Source organism: Erythrolamprus reginae, chromosome 2 (assembly GCF_031021105.1).
Source record: "Erythrolamprus reginae isolate rEryReg1 chromosome 2, rEryReg1.hap1, whole genome shotgun sequence".
NCBI lineage: Eukaryota > Metazoa > Chordata > Lepidosauria > Squamata > Dipsadidae > Erythrolamprus > Erythrolamprus reginae.
In genome coordinates this window covers 239,349,230-239,367,733 of record NC_091951.1, presented here as the reverse complement: position 1 = coordinate 239,367,733, position 18,504 = coordinate 239,349,230, and the positions used below count along the sequence as shown (strand labels likewise).

The window sequence follows — 18,504 nt, the reverse complement described above, 5'->3', positions numbered from 1 at the left end:
CCGTGACACCCCCCCTTCTCCTTAAACTCTGGGCATGGTGGGGCACCACTGATGGACTGCAGAGTCTGTAAGAGCCTCTCCCCAAAATGGCTTTCTGTCCAGAGGGGCCATCAGGGACAAAAAGATGGGTAGGCAGACTGATGGGGCTGAGAAAGGAGAAGCTCAGCTAGAGATGGATGTTTTTGACATGCCATCTTCTTCTTTTGGTCAGGACAGAAGACCAGCAGGGAGAAAGGGAGAAACGTGTCTGAGGGTGGCAAATCTCCCAACCAGAAACAATCTGATTTAATGTGGCACAGATGTCTCATTGACAAGCTAAATTCAATGGGCTTTATTAAGTCCGACTCTGATCAATGCGTGTTTACAAAAGGGCAAGGTAATGTTTATGAAATTGTTCTTGTTTATGTTGATGATATTGTTTACATTGGCCCAAATCAACGTATGAGTGAGATTTTTGCAAAAGGTTTAGAAAAACACTTTACACTGAAAAGCTTAGGACACATTCATGATTACTTAGGAGTTCAGATTCAGAAAACTCAGAAGGGGTTTAGCCTCTCACAAGCAAACAAGATTGATCAACTTTTGCAACAATGCAACATGGCTGATGCACGCCCATGTCGGTCTCCAATGCAGACAGACCTTTACAAGTTGACATACCAAAACAATCCTTTGTTTAAGGACCAAACACTTTATCGCTCAGTCATTGGGTCTCTGTTATACATTAGCAGTTGGACAAGACCCGACATTTCACTTAGTGTGAATTTGCTGTCACGACACGTAGGCAACGCAACGACATTTCATTGGACATGCATAAAGAGATTGCTCAGATACACGAAGCACACGAGGAACACAAAATTGTTCCTGGAACCAGAACACAACAAGTATCCTGAATTGATTTGCTATGCAGATTCCGATTGGGCGAGCGACATTGAAACTCGTCAAAGTACTTCTGGTTTTATAATGTTTTTGAATGGTTGTCCAATTTATTGGAAAGTTAGAAAGCAGAAATTTATTTCTTGTTCTTCCACTGAGTCCGAATATGCTTGTGTTTCTGACGGTTGTAATGATTTAATCAATGTTTCTGCTCTCATTAATAGTATCTGGGCTGATCCAATGAAGCCAATTGTTATTATGGAGGACAATACTTCAGTAAAATTCATTGCTGAAGCTGAATATGTGGGAGCCTCAACATCCTGCTCCTTCAACTTAAACTCTGGGCATGGTGGGGCACCACTGATGGACTGAAGAGTCTGCAAGAGCCTCTCCCCCAAATTGCTTTCTGTCCAGAGGGGCCATCAGGGACAAAAAGGTGGGTAGGCTGACTGATGGGGCTGAGAAAGGAGAGGCTCAGCTAGAGATGGATGTTTTTGACATGCCATCTTCTTCTTTTGGTCAGGACGGAAGACCAGCAGGGAGAAAGGGAGAAACATGTGTCTGAGGGTGGCAAATCTCCCCTTCCTGGGGAGAGGATGCTTCTGCAACATGGCCAGTGGGTGGTCATTCTCCAATATTGGGTGGGGGAAGGGTGGAATTCCTACTGGGGGTGGGATGTGCAGTCGAGAAATCCAAATAAGAGCTCTTTGGATTGTTTTACTTGCAAATGTCGATGGCTAGGGCAGCCAGGACCCGAAATCTCTTCAAGGCTGGCAGGGATCTGACTTTCATGAGATGAGTGTTCTCAGCCAAGGGACTTTGAAGTCCCCAAGGAGGCGGCTAGGAGTAAAGTTTGCCAGAGGAGAGGCATCTCTACCCTCTGCCTCTATTTGGCTAAGAGAAGAATGACAGTTCTCTCCCCAGGATGGAGATTCCTCCAAGATGGACTCCATGGCTCACGCCTATAGTAGAGTCCACTATAGAACTGGTAAGGCCAGACCACCCCTTCCCCACTGTAATGGCAGAAATCCTGCCTCTGTGGGTGTGTTAATATACCAGTATATATAATAATATACCTGCCAAGAAATTATGCCAATAGATATAATATTTGCATTCTCATTTCAGGAGCCATCAGAGGGACTAACTGGCCATTGTTCAGGGTAGGTAACATCTCCCAGAGTAAAAAAACTTGCAGAGGGGAGATATCTCTGCTTCTGCTTGTGTCAAAAGACAGATGACACAGGGCAGTCCCACTGGGAGGCCAACCCCCTTGGCAGGCCAGCTGGGAGGGTTCTTGGCCACTTTTGCAAAACGGGCCATGGCTGATTTTGATCTTTGTCCCCTTTGTTCCCCCCCTTCCCCCACCAGAGAGAAGACATCTTATATTTGGCTTCAAAAGCCCTTGGAGGTAAGAAAGTTTTGGCAGTGGGGCAGAGTGTTAGCGTTACTTCTGATGGGAGGGGGAGAAATTATGGTAGATATCTTTCTAACCTTAAGGCTTGCAAAAGCTTTCTCAACCTCCCATTAGGAGTCAAGGCATCGCCCTAACCTTAAGGCTTGCTGTTGACCCACAGGGCCTGATGCACCCTATCCTTTCGCAATCTTATTGGGAGGCAGAAAGCTTGGGATTTAGCCTCCGTATCTTCATTTGCAGGATTCAATGTCAGCACAAATGGGGTCAGGGAGCAGTAGCAGCCTAGACCTGGCCTCATTGGAGGGATCTTCCAGCCCTTTGGTAAGTAAGACAAACTCTTACTTACCAGACACAGGTAAGCTGCCCTAATTGTGTAGGTATCAACAATGGCCAATGTCAGTTGCCCTGAAAAGTCACTAGCCAGAGCATAGCTGCCCATTCTCACTGTGTACAGTCCTCAGACTACCACCTTTCCCTTATGATGGCAGTGAGAAAGATATTTAGGGTAAGCGTGGCTATCTCAGATGCGAAGAATCTGGCAGTTGGGGAGAAGGTTCATGCTTCCCAACTCTTCTGTCTGACTTATATCTATTTTTCTTCACAGACCTTTTGGAAAAGATTCCAGCAAGTATTTTGTTGCTGCATGACCAATGGGGATGACATACCTGGGATTCCTGACAGTTACCCCTGTCCTGCTCCTTCAACTTAAACTCTGGGCATGGTGGGGCACCACTGATGGACTGAAGAGTCTGCAAGAGCCTCTCCCCCAAATTGCTTTCTGTCCAGAGGGGCCATCAGAGACAAAAAGATGGGTAGGCTGACTGATGGGGCTGAGAAAGGAGAGGCTCAGCTAGAGATGGATGTTTTTGACATGCCATCTTCTTCTTTTGGTCAGGAAGGAAGACCAGCAAGGAGAAAGGAACAAACATGTGTCTGAGAGTAGCAAATCTCCCCTTCCTGGGGAAAGGACGTTTCTGCAACATGGCCAGTGGGTGGTCATTCTCCAATATTGGGTGGGGGAAGGGTGGATTTCCTACTGGGGGTGGGGTGTGCAGTCGAGAAATCCAAAGAAGAGCTCCTTGGATTTTTTTACTTGCAGGTATCGATGGCTGGAGCCGCCAGGACCCGAAATCTCTTCAAGGCTGGCAGGGATCTGACCTTCATGAGATGAATGTTCTCAGTCCCCAAGAAGTCCCCAAGAAGGCGGCTAGGAGTAAAGTTTGCAAGAGGGGTGGCATCTCTATTTGGCTAAGAGAAGAATGACAGTTCTCTCCCCAGGGTGGAGATTCCTCCAAGATGGACTCCAGGGCTCACGCCTATAGTAGAGTCCACTATAGAACTGGTAAGGCCAGACCACCCCTTCCCTACTGTAATGGCGGAAATCCTGACTTTGTGGGTGGGTTAATATACCAATAGATAGAATATTTGCATTCTCATTTCAGGAGCCATCGGAGGGACAAACTGGCCATTGTTCAGGGTAGGTAACATCTCCCAGAGTAAAAAACTTGCAGAGGGGAGATATCTCTGCTTCTGCTTGTGTCAAAAGACAGATGACACAGGGCAGTCCCACTGGGAGACCAAACCCCTTGGCAGGCCAGCTGGGAGGTTCTTGGAGACTCCACATGGCCACTTTTGCAGAACCGGCCATGGCTGCTTTTGATCTTTCTCCCCTTTGTCCCCCCCCCAACAGAGAGAAGACATCTTATATTTGGCTTCGAAAGCCCTCGGAGGTAAGAAAGTTTTGGCAGTGGGGCAGCGGGTTAGCGTTAGGGTTATGGCGATGCCTTGACTCCTGATGGGAGGGGGGAAATTATGGTAGATATCCTTCTAAGCTTAAGGCTTGCAAAAGCTTTCTCCCCCTCCCATCAGGACTGAAGGCATCTCCCTAACCTTAAGGCTTGCTGTTGGCCCACGGGGCCTGATGCACCCTATCCTTTAGCAATCTTATTGGGAGGCAGAAAGCTTAGGATTTAGACTCCATATCTTCATTTGCAGGATTCAATGTCAGCACAAATGGGGTCAGGGAGCAGTAGCAGCATAGACCTGGCTTCATTGGAGGGATCCTCCAGCAACACAATGTCTTCTCAGTTGGGGAGGGATGCAGTTCCCTTAGTTAGTTCTCCTAACCTGAGCGAGCTGTGCTGGAGCGCTCTGGGCAGCGGAGCAAGGGGACACCCGGCCCTTGGGAGAAGATACTTAGGTTAGCCACATGCCCCCAAGCTCTGGTGCCACTGGTTCCTTTGCCACAAAGCATCAGGGACTGGTGTCCTAAATGGGGAATGTGATCATTGTTGTTCACAGGATTCTCCAGAGGACACTCTGGAAGACGTTAGCAACTTGGAGTAGGACACCCCAGACAGCTTAGAGCGCCTCCTCCAGGAATTAGAGGTATTTATTTCACCCTCTTCAGGGATCAATGCTTTGCCTTGCGAAGTTCAATGAAGCAATGAGCTATGCTGTGCAGGGCCACCCAAGTCAGACAGGTCATAGTGGAGGAAGCTGACACAACGTGGTCTTCTCGAGAAGGAAATGGCAGCCCTCTCCTTTCTGCCAGGATCTGATATCCGTTTAAGGCTGGCAGGGATCTGGCATTCATGGGGTGAGTGTTCTCTCAGCTGAGGGACTCTGAAGCCCCCAAGAAGGCGGCTACGAGTAAAGTTTGCAAATGGGGAGGCATCTCTACCCTCTGCCTCTACTTTGGCTAACAGAAGAATGACTCAGGCCCTTCGTTCTCTCCCCAGGATGGAGATCCCCACAAGATGGACTCCAGGGCTCTCCCCTATTTTGGAGTCCACTACAGAGCTGGTAAGGCCCCCTCCCCACTGTAATGGCAGACACCCTGCCAAGAAATTATGCCAATAGATATAATATTTGCATTCTCATCTCAGGAGCCATCACAGGAAGAAAGTGCCAGTGTTCAGGGTAGGTAACATCTCCCAGATTAAAAAACTTGCAGAGGGAAGATATCTCTGCTTCTGCATCTGCTTGTGTCAAAGGTTTTGATCTTTGTCCCCTTTGTTTTCTCCCCCCCAGAGAGAAAACACCAGACATTTGGTTACGAAAGCCCTCGGAGGTAAGAAATTATGGTAGATATCCTTCTCAGCTTAAGGCTTGCAAAAGCTTTCTCCCCCTCCCATCAGGAGTCAAGGCATCGCCCTAGCCCTAACCCTAACCCTCTGTCCCACTGCCAAAACTTTCTTACCTCCGAGGGCTTTCACAGGTGATGTTCGTCCATCGCGTTCGAGGAGGACCTTGACTTCTAATGGGTTGTGGGTTGTATACAATGTGTCCAGCTAATAAGGCCTATATGGGCACGAGATGTTCTGCCACATGTTGGGCAGATATGTGTGGGCACCACTGTCACAGCTTTTTCCTTTGCAGCCCTGGCTTTGCAGAGTGCTCGCTTCTCTACTGCTCTCAATGTTCTTCTGGCCTCAGATGTCTGGCCGCCTGGGTGGATCAGCATGCGCCCCGTTGGTTGACCTTGTGCCAGGGCTTCCCAGGAGGTTGGTGTCAATATCGAGGGACTTGAAGGGGGCTTTCAACATGTCTTTGTAACGCTTCCTTTGTCCCCCAGGTGACCGCTTTCCTTTAGACAGCTCACCATAAAGGAGCACACTGTGGTTGATATCCACCTGGGGCATTCTGCCGATCGTCTCATTGTTGATGGAAGATGGGCGGTTCAATACAGGTTGGAAGTGCTGGGCCCAACACTATAGAATCAGGGTCGATTCAGTGATGAGAGCTGAACCGGCTGTGTCCAGTACAGGGGAGCTCCCTGAGCGCTGAGGTCCATACATGGATCTGAGGGCTTCATAGAATCGTTTAACATCATTTCTCTGGAACCTCTGGATTTCTTCTGCTTTGGTACTCAACCAGGAGTCCTACATCTTGCAAAGCTTGCTATGTACGATCCTGCAAGTGTTGTTGAAAGCATTTTGATGCACCACCGACCTTCATGAGTGACAGTGTCAGATGCCTTAGTGAAGTGGTGTACAGTTCAGGATTCTGCTCTTGACACTTCTCTTGGAACAGGAACAGGTACTTGCTTTGCCTCGTCTCGCCCGGACACCTTGTTCCTTCAACTGGGTAAGTAACTTTTTTTTTCCTTTAGAAAAAGAGTAATTTGGGGTTTTTTCCCTTGGCGTTTTTTTTGGAAATTTTTTTGGGTTAGACATAGTTATCTAAAAGATTTTGCAGCCTAGCTAACCACCTACCTCCCCCCCCCCAGCCTCCACCTTGCTTAGTTTTGCTCTTCAGACCGAATTGTGAGCTACCACTTGCAACGCCTTCCTTGCTTTATTTGGATTACAGCCTGCAATCTATCTCCTAGGAAAGAGGAATGGATTCTGCCTGCCTTGTTCCTTCAATTTGGCAAGTAACATTTTTTCTTTTTCCTTTAGAAAATTAGAAAATTGGGTGGGGGATTTTCTTGGTGATTTTTAAAGGATATTTTTTGGGGGGGGGGAGTTGTTAGACATAGCCATTTAAAAGCTTTTGCAGCCTAACAAACCACCTACCTTCCCTCTAACTTCCAGCTTGCTTACCTTCACTCTTCAGGCTGAATCCTGAGCCGCTGGTCAAAACACCTGCCTTTTGTCTGGATTGCAGCCTGCAATCCATCTCCTCGTAGAGCAACTGTACAATCCATCTTCTTGGAGAGCAATGGAATCTGCCTGCCTTGTTCCTTCAGTTGGGCAAGTAACTTTTTTTTTTGCTTTAAAAAAAGAGTAAATTGGGGAAGGGGGGGTGTTAGGATTTTATATTTTTTTTGGTTACACATAGTCCTCTAAAAGCTTTTACAGCCTAGCTAATCACCTACTTTACCTCCAGCCTCCAGCTTGCTTAGCTTCACTCTTGGGACTGAATCCTGAGCCGCTGGTCAAAACAACTGCCTTTTGTCTGGATTGCAGCCTGCAATTCATCTCCTCGTAGAGCAAGTGCATAATCCATCTTCTTGGAGAGCAATGGAATCTGCCTGCCTTGTTCCTTCAGTTGGGCAAGTAACTTTTTTTTTTTGCTTTAAAAAAAGAGTAAATTGGGGAAGGGGGGGTGTTAGGATTTTATATATTTTTTGTTACACATAGTCCTCTAAAAGCTTTTACAGCCTAGCTAATCACCTACTTTACCTCCAGCCTCCAGCTTGCTTAGCTTCACTCTTCGGACTGAATCCTGAGCTGCTGGTCGAAACACCTGCCCTTTCTTTGTCTGGAGTGTAGCCTTCAATCCATCTCCGTGTCCAGCAATTGTATAATCCATCTCCTTGGAGAGGAATTGAATCTGCCTGTCTTGTTCCTTCAACTGGGCAAGTAACTTTTTATTTTTTGCTCTAAAAAATAGAAAATAGGGCAGGGTCTTTTTTCTTGGAGTTTTGTTTAGGATTTCTTTTGTTAGGCATAGCCATTTAAAGCTTTTGCAATACTGCTAGGCAGGGGGCTGGACTAGATGACCTTGCAAGGTCCCTTCTTCCAACTGTTAAATCTCTTCAATGTGTTAATTTGGTTGCAGGAATGAGTAAGTTGTGTTCTTGTGTGTGTTTAAAGTTGTATTTTGAGCTTTTTGAGCTTCTTGTGTGCTTTAATATTGTGTCCTCAGTTAACAAAGCTCCTTTTTTTCCCTTTTGCAGTAATAGCTTTTACTGGGAAGGATGAAAAGGCAACAGACAGTGATAGGTTTCTTGGCCAAGAAACCCAAACTGGCACAACAACACCATCAGAAGTGCCACTCTTGGATGATCAATTCCAAGCAGAATATTAGTAAGTTGGGAGGGGTTTCTACTTGGATTTTTAAGGAATTTTTTTTGTGTTAACATAGCCATCTAAAATCTATTGCAGCCTAGCTAACCATCCTCCTTTCCCCCCAGCCTCCACCTTCGCTTACCTTGCTCTTTGGATCGAATCCTGAACCCCTTGCAATAGGTATCTTCCTCTGTATCAATTGCAGCCTGCAATCCATCTTCTCAGCGATCAACTGTGCAATCCATCTCATCAGAGAGTAACAGAATCTGCCTGCCTTGTTCCTTCAGTTGGGCAAGTAACTGTTTTTTTGCTTTAAAAAAAGAGTAAATTGGGGAAGGGGGGGTGTTAGGATTTTTTTTTTTTTGGTTACACATAGTCCTCTAAAAGCTTTTACAGCCTAGCTAATCACCTACTTTACCTCTCAGCTGAGGGACTCTGAAGTCCCCAAGAAGTTGGCTAGGAGTAAGGTTTGCAAATGGGGAGGCATCTCTACCCTCTGCCTCTACTTTGGCTAACAGAAGAATGACTCAGGCCCTTCGTTCTCTCCCCAGGATGGAGATCCCCACAAGATGGACTCCAGGGCTCTCCCCTATTTTGGAGTCCACTACAGAACTGGTAACGCCCCCTCCCCACTGTAATGGCAGACACCCTGCCAAGAAATTATGCCAATAGATATAATATTTGCATTCTCATCTCAGGAGCCATCAGAGGAAGAAAGTGCCAGTGTTCAGGGTAGGTAACATCTCCCAGATTAAAAAACTTGCAGAGGGAAGATAGCTCTGCTTCTGCATCTGCTTGTGTCAAAGGATAGATGACCACTGTCACAGCTTTTTCCTTTGTAGCCCTGGCTTTGCAGAGTGCTCGCTTCTCTACTGCTCTCAATGTTCTTCTGGCCTCAGATGTCTGGCCGCCTGGGTGGATCAGCATGCGCCCCGTTGGTTGACCTTGTGCCAGGGCTTCCCAGGAGGTTGGTGTCAATATCGAGGGACTTGAATAGGGCTTTCAACATGTCTTTGTAACGCTTCCTTTGTCCCCCAGGTGACCGCTTTCCTTTAGACAGCTCACCATAAAGGAGCACACTGTGGTTGCTATCCACCTGGGGCATTCTGCCGATCGTCTCATTGTTGATGGAAGATGGGCGGTTCAATACAGGTTGGAAGTGCTGGGCCCAACACTATAGAATCAGGGTCGATTCAGTGATGAGAGCTGAACCGGCTGTGTCCAGTACAGGGGAGCTCCCTGAGCGCTGAGGTCCATACATGGATCTGAGGGCTTCATAGAATCGTTTAACATAATTTCTCTGGAACCTCTGGATTTCTTCTGCTTTGGTACTCAACCAGGAGTCCTACATCTTGCAAAGCTTGCTATGTACGATCCTGCAAGTGTTGTTGAAAGCATTTTGATGCACCACCGACCTTCATGAGTGACAGTGTCAGATGCCTTAGTGAAGTGGTGTACAGTTCACGATTCTGCTCTTGACACTTCTCTTGGAACAGGAACAGGTACTTGCTTTGCCTCGCCTCGCCTGGACACCTTGTTCCTTCAACTGGGTAAGTAACTTTTTTTTTCCTTTAGAAAAAGAGTAAATTGGGTTTTTTTCCCTTGGCGGTTTTTTTTGGAAATTTTTTTGGGTTAGACATAGTTATCTAAAAGATTTTGCAGCCTAGCTAAGCACCTACCTCCCCCCCCCCAGCCTCCACCTTGCTTAGTTTTGCTCTTCAGACCGAATTGTGAGCTACCACTTGCAACGCCTTCCTTGCTTTATTTGGATTACAGCCTGCAATCTATCTCCTAGGAAAGAGGAATGGATTCTGCCTGCCTTGTTCCTTCAGTTTGGCAAGTAACATTTTTTCTTTTTCCTTTAGAAAATTAGTAAAGTGGGTGGGGGATTTTCTTGGTGATTTTTAAAGGATTTTTTTTGGGGGGTGGGGGGTTGTTAGACATAGCCATTTAAAAGCTTTTGCAGCCTAACAAACCACCTACCTTCCCTCTAACTTCCAGCTTGCTTACCTTCACTCTTCAGGGTGAATCCTGAGCCGCTGGTCAAAACACCTGCCTTTTGTCTGGATTGCAGCCTGCAATTCATCTCCTCGTAGAGCAACTGCATAATCCATCTTCTTGGAGAGCAATGGAATCTGCCTGCCTTGTTCCTTCAGTTGGACAAGTAACTTTTTTTTTGCTTTAAAAAAAGAGTAAATTGGGGAAGGGGGGGTGTTAGGAATTTTTTTTTTTGGTTACACATAGTCCTCTAAAAGCTTTTACAGCCTAGCTAATCACCTACTTTACCTCCAGCCTCCAGCTTGCTTAGCTTCACTCTTCGGACTGAATCCTGAGCTGCTGATCGAAACACCTGCCCTTTCTTTGTCTGGAGTGTAGCCTGCAATCCATCTCCGTGTCCAGCAATTGTATAATCCATCTCCTTGGAGAGGAATTGAATCTGCCTGTCTTGTTCCTTCAACTGGGCAAGTAACTTTTTATTTTTTGCTCTAAAAAATAGAAAATAGGGCAGGGTCTTTTTTCTTGGAGTTTTGTTTAGGATTTATTTTGTTAGGCATAGCCATTTAAAGCTTTTGCAATACGGCTAGGCAGGGGCTGGACTAGATGACCTTGCAAGGTCCCTTCTTCCAACTGTTAAATCTCTTCAATGTGTTAATTTGGTTGCAGGAATGAGTAAGTTGTGTTCTTGGTTGTGTTGTATTTTGAGCTTTTTGAGCTTTTTGTGTGCTTTAATATTGTGTCCTCAGTTAACAAAGCTCCTTTTTTTCCCTTTTGCAGTAATAGCTTTTACTGGGAAGGATGAAAAGGCAACAGACAGTGATAGGTTTCTTGGCCAAGAAACCCAAACTGGCACAACAACACCATCAGAAGTGCCACTCTTGGATGATCCATTCCAAGCAGAATATTAGTAAGTTGGGAGGGGTTTCTACTTGGATTTTTAAGGATTTTTTTTGTGTTAACATAGCCATCTAAAATCTATTGCAGCCTAGCTAACCATCCTCCTTTCCCCCCAGCCTCCACCTTCGCTTACCTTGCTCTTTGGATCGAATCCTGAACCCCTTGCAATAGGTATCTTCCTCTGTATCAATTGCAGCCTGCAATCCATCTTCTCAGCGATCAACTGTGCAATCCATCTCATCCGAGAGTAACAGAATCTGCCTGCCTTGTTCCTTCAGTTGGGCAAGTGGTTTTTTTTTTGCTTTAAAAAAAGAGTAAATTGGGGTGGGGGGGTATGTTTAGGGTTTTCTTTTTCTTTTTGTTAGACAAAGCCTTCTAAAACATTTTGCAGCCCAGCTGACCACCCACATTCCCACAGGCTCCAGTTTGCTTATCTTCGCTCTTCAGACCGAATCCTGAGCCGCTGGTCGCAACACTTGCCTTGCTTTGTCTGGATTCCCACCTGCAATCCATCTCCTCGTTGAGCAACTGAATCTGCCTGCCTTGTTCCTTCAATTGGGTAATTAACTTTAAAAAAATCCCAAAATAATTAATTTATTGATTTATTGATTTATTGATTTATTGATTTATTGATTTATTGATTTATTGATTTAATTATTAGATTTGTATGCCGCCCCCTCTCTGGTTTTTTCTTGGAGTTTTTGTTTAGGGATTATTTGTTTTGTTGGACATCACTATTTATAGCTTTTGCAATACTGCTTAAGCAGGAGACTGGACTAAATGACCTTGCAAGGTCTCTTTTTCCAACTCTGTTAAATCTCTTCAATGTGTTACGTTGGTTGCAGGAATGAGCCATTTGTGTTTATTTATTTATTGGATTTGTATGCCGCCCCTCTAAAATTGTGTGTTTAGGTTTTTGAGCTTTTTGTGAGACTTTATATTTTGTGTCCTCAGCTAACAAAGTTCCTTTTTCCCCCTTTTGCAGTAGTGGCTTTAACCTGGAAGGATCAAAGGAAACAGACAACAAAGGTTTTATTGGCCAAGAAACCCAAACTGGCACAACACCACCATCAGAAGTGCCACCCTTGGATGATCCATCCCAAGAACCACAACATCCCAAGCACTACAGCCATCTCATTTGCACTTGGAGAAAGCAGCAAGTCCCTCGAGCCTGAAAAAGAAATCTTTCTTCCAGATTGGGTTTATGCAGGATTACCTGCAAAAAAAATGTAATCGCATTCTGCTCTAATGATCCCAGTGTTATGCTTTGGAATAAAATCTGGAGTGAGCACTAGAATAGCAAAAGAGCTTCCAAATATCATCAGCTCCATTTTTTTCATCAATCCAACAAGAACAAAATTAAACTTGACAAAATATCCAAAGAACTTGATATTGACATCGTAAGGATTAGTAGAATTTTTGGGCCAAGATGGGCTGCCTGTAGTTTAAGGGCAACCATAACTGTGTGGCGTGCTTATCCAGGGCTACATCAGTGTTTTCAGAAAAGCATTGATTTGTTGGACTTCACCAGGAAAGACTTTTAGGAAGTATCATAACCAATTTACAGAAATCACTGATGGACTATGAACATTTAATGGACTACCTTGACTGTGGTTTCTTCCCCAAACCCCCAAAATTTACAATCCAAGGTTTAGAAAGCTTAGAACTACATTGCCTTAAACACGACATATGCGTAGCCCATAAAATCATCTGCTACAATGTCCTTCCTGTCAACACTACTTCAGCTTCAACCACAACAACACACAAGCACACAACAGATACAAACTGAAAGTAAACCGCAACAGGAGAAACTATATAGGAGAAGCGGCAAAACGACTAAAAACTAGGGTGAACGAACACAAACTAGCGGTCCAACGCCAGGAACAGCGCTCCCAGATTTGGGCACATATGGAGGAGCAGGATCATGAGTTTAACTTCTAAGTGGTGGCTTGTGATAAAACAAAAGGAGGCCATCTCCTGAAAGAAGCCTGGTTTTCGAACAACAACTCGCTTAATAGACACATTGAGATACCACCAGCATACCAGGCATTAAGACACCGTCAAAGACTTAAAGGGAATGGATCATTAGAGTTGAATAGAGTTCCAGGAAAGTTTCTTCTTTATTTATTTATTCCCCAAAGGATAGAGATTAGCCCAATGAAGGTATAATAAACCTCAACGAAAAGAGCACACCAGGAGGGCAACAGAAAGAGGAAGACAGAGGGGGTGAAGAACAACGTAGACCCACCACAAGACCATGGGCAAAATGTGTTCGAAATGAGGGAGAAAATAGCAATAAATTAATTTATTTATTAGATTTGTGGCAGTTGGAATGTTGGAGACAGCCAACAGAAATCCCAACTGCCAGCATGAATAAGACAGAAAAAAACCAAGCTAATTATAGGAGGGAAGAAAAAGTGTGGGCCCCTTACGCACACAATGACCAGTTGAAGCAGCATCTGATGAAGTCAATAGGGATTGACGAAAGCTCAGTAATTTTTTAATAGTTTTAAATAAATTTTAAATATTCCAGAGATCGTGATGGTGATTGCCTCTTCATTTATAACTATACCTGGACCTCACATTTTTAGGACAATTCTCTTTTACATATATTTACATATAATATTAGCCATTAATCAAACAATTATCTTTGAACTTAGGTGGGTAAACCACATGATGGATGGTTTTGGGAACTGGGTATGTTTGGTTTCGAGAAGAGAGGAGAGGAAGAGAAGAGAATGAGAAAAGGATGTTGAGACTCTCGAAAGAGTACAGAGAAGAGCAACAAAGATGATTAGGGGACTGGGGGCTAAAACATATGAAGAACAGTTGCAGGAACTGGGTATGTCTAGCATAATGAAAAGAAGGACCAGGGGAGACATGATAGCAGTGTTCCAATATCTCAGGGGTTGCCACAAAGAAGTGGGAGTCAGGCTATTCTCCAAAGCACCTGAAGGCAGGACAAGAAGCAATGGGTGGAAACTAATCAAGGAGAGAAGTAACTTAGAACAAAGGAAAAAATTCCTTACAGTTACAACCATTAACCAGTGTAATAGCTTGCCTCCAGAAGTTGTGAATACTCCAACACTTAAAAGTTTTTAAGATGTTGGATAACAATTTGTCTGAAATAGTGTAGGTTTTCCTGCTTAAGCAAAGGGTTGGACTAGAAGACCTCCAAGGTCCCTTCCAACTCTGTTGTTGTTGTGAAGAGAAGAGAGGAGAGGAGAGGAGAGGAGAGAAAGAGAAGAATTATGGATGACAAAATAGCAATCTTCCAATATTTGAGGGCTGTCACAAAGAAGAGGCACTCAAGAGCAGGACAAGAAGTAACGGATGGAAGATTTTTAAAAATGATCCAACCTAGAACTAAGGAGAAATTTCTGACAGTGAGTTCAATTTATCAGTAGAATGGCTTCCTTCCAGAAGTTGTGGTTGCTCCATCATTGTAGGTTTTCAATAAAAGATAGAACAGCTATTTGTCCGGGATGCTAATAGGTGGTTGGGCTAGACGCCTCCAAAGTTCCTTCTAATTCTGTTACAGGTAGTGCTCAACTTACAACCACAACTGAGCCCAGAATTTATATTGTTAAGTGAGACATTTGTTAAGTGATTTTTTTCCCATTTTATGACTTTTCTTGCTTCATTTATTTATTTGATTTGATTTGATTTGTATACCGCCCCTCTCCGGAGACTCGGAGCGGCTCACAACAACAAAACAGTACAAATCTAATAGTTAAAAACAATTTAAAACCCTTAATATAAAAACAGTCATACATCTTATACAAGCCATACGTAAAGTGGAAATGGCCAAGGGGAATCAATTTCCCCATGTCTGACGGCAGAGGTGGGTTTTAAGGAGTTTGCGAAAGGCAAGGAGGGTGGGGGCAATCCTAATCTCAATGGGGAGTTGGTTCCAGAGGGTCGGGGGCCGCCACAGAAAAGGCCCTTCCCCTGGGTCCCGCCAGACGACATTGTTTCGTCGACGGAATCTGGAGAAGGCCAACTCTGTGGGACCTAACTGGTCGCTGGGATTCGTGTGGCAGAAGGCGGTCTCGGAGATATTCTGGTCCGATGCCATGAAGGCCTTTATAGGTCATAATCAATACTTTGAATTGTGACCGGAAACTGATCGGCAACCAATGCAGACTGTGGAGTGTTGGTGTAACATGGGCATACCTGGGGAAGCCCATGATTGCTCTCGCAGCTGCATTTTGCACAATCTGAAGTTTCCGAACACTCTTCCCCATGTAGAGAGTGTTACAGTAGTCGAACCTCGAGGTGATGAGGGCATTTGTCAATCAAATTGCTGCCTTTCTTAAATTAGCATAGTTGGTAAGAGAATCTGGCTTCCCCATGGATTTTGCTTGTCAGAAGGTTGCAAAATGTCCTAGGGACACTGCAATGATCATAAATATGAACCAGTGGTCAAGTGGTCGGAATATAAATCACGTGCCTATGGGCTACTGCAATGGTTATAAGTTTGAAAAATGATCATAAGTCACTTTTTCCAGTGCTGTTGTAACTCTGCGTGGTCACTAAATGAAACTCTTTAAGCATCGATTTCTATCTGCTCACTATCCAATCAAGGGGAAAAATTAAATCCAGGTCTCATTTCAGTTCTGGTCAACACTACTGTATATAATGTTAACAAATAAGATATACTGGCAATTATTTTCCAGGTAGGCTTTCCAGCCTGGTTCTGCTGATGTGCTAGGATAACTTCCAGAAAGTGGTCAGATTGCCTGGGAATCAGGGAACTAGAAGGTGTCAAAAGGACAAAGGAAGTCACCTGTTCCTTGTAGTATAATCATATTGCAATTAAAATCCCTTGGAACTCCACAAGTTATACAAAATATGGCAGTATTTACTATCTGTAGTCAGCTTCTGCACTGTTTCTTTCTGCAGTGAACTTTATACATAAGACCAACTCTCAAAGTTTTTCCACTTTTTAGTTCTGAAATAGGTGCACGGTTTTGTCTCCTCTCCTTTAAAAAAAAAATTAAGTATTGACTCTTTTGAAGTTGCTCATGAAGAATGTCCAGGTTTGGGGAAACTTTCAGCAAAAAATGAACTTAAACTTCTCAGGCAACCTCTACTTTTTACTCTTTTTACCTTTCAGATTGCTACAGCCAAATTCAAGCCCATTGTAACTCAAAGTGTCACTGCTTCAATCTCATAAGGAGTAGAGAAACATGGGTTCCTTACCTTTAAATCTCTGTGGATAATAGGGGGTTTCTGTTTGTGCATATGTTGCACAGCACGGCAAGTCTGATAAAATATCTTCAAAACTGTATCGCACGAGAGGGGGCCTTTCGATTCCACTTTCTTTAAAAATTCCACCAGCTGCCCTATGAACATAAAATCCATGAATCACACACACATTAGGGAAAAGGCAACGGGAATGCTAATTTTGATGACAGACAACAGAGGCAGATAAATACCCTCTCCCACCCCCAGATCCCTTTACTTTCTTAGCATATTCTAAGGTAAGAGTTGAAGCTCAGGTGTTTTGGATCATTCTGAGATTGTGTGATGAGCCCAGCGTTAATGGCAAGTGAATACATTGTATGCTGCTCCATGTGCCATTAGAAAGGGAGGAGAAAAATGTGCAAATCGGTCCAACTCTGGGATTTTGCTGGGCAGAAATAAGTCTCCTGCAATGTATCCTCCACCTTGCAACAACACCTTAGCTATATGCCATCTTTTTAGAAGTATAAGACACACCTTTCCGCCCTAAAAGAAACTGAAAATTTGGGTGCGTCTTATACTCCAAATGTTGCAATTTTATTTTTTTTTCTCCAGCCCTAACAAGATGCTAATGATCTTCCCAGCTTGCAGGATTGTTTCATTGCTACTCTGAAGAAGTTTTTTTTCCAGCCTTGTCTTTGCAGGCTTTATTTTCATTGCTACTCCCTCCAAAAAAGGGGTTTTTTTCAGCCCTAACCAGGGGATAAAATAATGTGCTGACCAGACTTAGGATGCTAGCCAGATGAATACCTGGTAGATGGATTCCCCCCACCATCAATTTTCCTCCCCCAAAACTAAGGTGCGTCTCATACTCCAAAAAACACAGTACTTCTTTTCTTCAATGCACTCTATCATTATTCTGTATGATAATAGACTGCAAACAAGTACTGCAGTACACTCCAATCATTATTCAGCCTTTGTAAAGGTTTGGTGCAGTGAGGTATGGTGTAGTAGTGAAGGTGCTGATCTAGTAACCAGGAGTTCTACCTTAGGCTGTAAAGCCTGGTGGGTGACTTTAGGCCAATCATTGTCTCTCTTAATCCGACCTACCTCACAGGGTAGTTGTGGGGGAAATAGGAGAAAGTAGGAGGACTAGATGTGTTTGCCAGTTTGATTTACTTATAAAGGATAAAAATCTCATAAACAAAGGGAAAACAGGGAAGACCAAATACTGAACAATTTTTGGTTCATTAGCCTATCGTTCTTTTGGCGAGAAAAATGGCAAGTTTTGAAATGTAAAATGTTTATAAAAGTTTTTCTTTTCTTTTTTGTACTCAGTTGAGAACTTTTTTTTTAAAAAAAGGTCATTTTATTTCTTTTTAAAGGTATTTTTATTGGGGGTTTTTTAACACAAAAAGAAAACACACTGACAACAAAAAACAAAAAAGTAATTTTAATTTTGCATTGGTTTCATGTCTGACACTAGGACAAAGAGGAGGAGGAGGAGATAAACATATTCATCAATCTTAGTCAAACCAAATAATTAGTCAGAAAATTTTAATAGGCAATGAAAACATTAATTAAAATCCAGAGTCCTGAAATGGGGAAGAGTCACTTGGTTATTCCTCTGTTACCCTTAAAATAATGTTTTTGTTCATTCTGTTTCTAAAATATTGCTTGAATCAAGAAATGTCAGAAATGAAAAGGAAGGAATTAAGTTTCAAATTCCAGATACTGAAGACTATAGATTTTGTTCAAAATACGTAGCAGCCCTAGAACCCTTTGCTGATACGAAACATTTTTGTTCTAAAAAACATTGCCTGAGTCTCAATAGAGTCAGCCTGGCTGAGTCAGTGAATGAGGCTGTCAAGCCAAGGTGATTCCACAAAAAGACAACAACAACAACAACAACAACAACTTTACCTTTACAAAGTTCTGTGAGCAGAAGAAACTCCCCTTGCCCAGTATCCGATTCTTCTTTTCCAATGGAGGCAGCAGAACAGAACTGGACAATGTTTGGATGCCCAGATAGTTTTTTCTGGATCAAGTGTCTATTAAGGTTTCAAAGTTTCTTGTTTATTTGGAAAACCTTTTTGCAGGCATGCAGTAGAATAGGCGTTGATTGCTTACCTGAACGCCTCTTCTCGTACGGTGAGCGGGTACAGCAGTCACATGGGTTGCTCATGTCCAATCCGGTGGAACTGAGCCTAGTGTTAAAAAAGCTTGCCGGATCCGCCCCTTCCCCAGAATTCGCGAATCCATAGACTAGGCTCAGCTGTGAAGCTCTGTAGTGTTCAACTCTTATTGTTAGAGGAAAAAAGGATTATAGAAAGGTAAGGAAGACACATACAAGGGCGGGAAGTGACTGCTGTACCCGCTCACCGTACGAGAAGAGGC

At 43.8% G+C, this 18,504-nt stretch overlaps 1 protein-coding gene across 1 annotated transcript in view; it reads right to left on the bottom strand.

Annotated features, from left to right (window-relative positions):
* Window positions 1-8,308: 8,308 nt before the first annotated feature.
* Window positions 8,309-18,504, bottom strand: part of LOC139158883 (cyclin-G-associated kinase-like) — a 41,675-nt gene continuing 31,479 nt past the window's right edge. The window contains exons 4-6 of the mRNA XM_070736222.1: window positions 18,031-18,145; window positions 16,126-16,268; window positions 8,309-8,335 (exon numbers count right to left, since the gene is read on the bottom strand). Of these exons, the coding sequence (XP_070592323.1) occupies window positions 8,309-8,335; window positions 16,126-16,268; window positions 18,031-18,145 (285 nt within the window). The remainder of the gene's footprint in view (window positions 8,336-16,125; window positions 16,269-18,030; window positions 18,146-18,504) is intronic.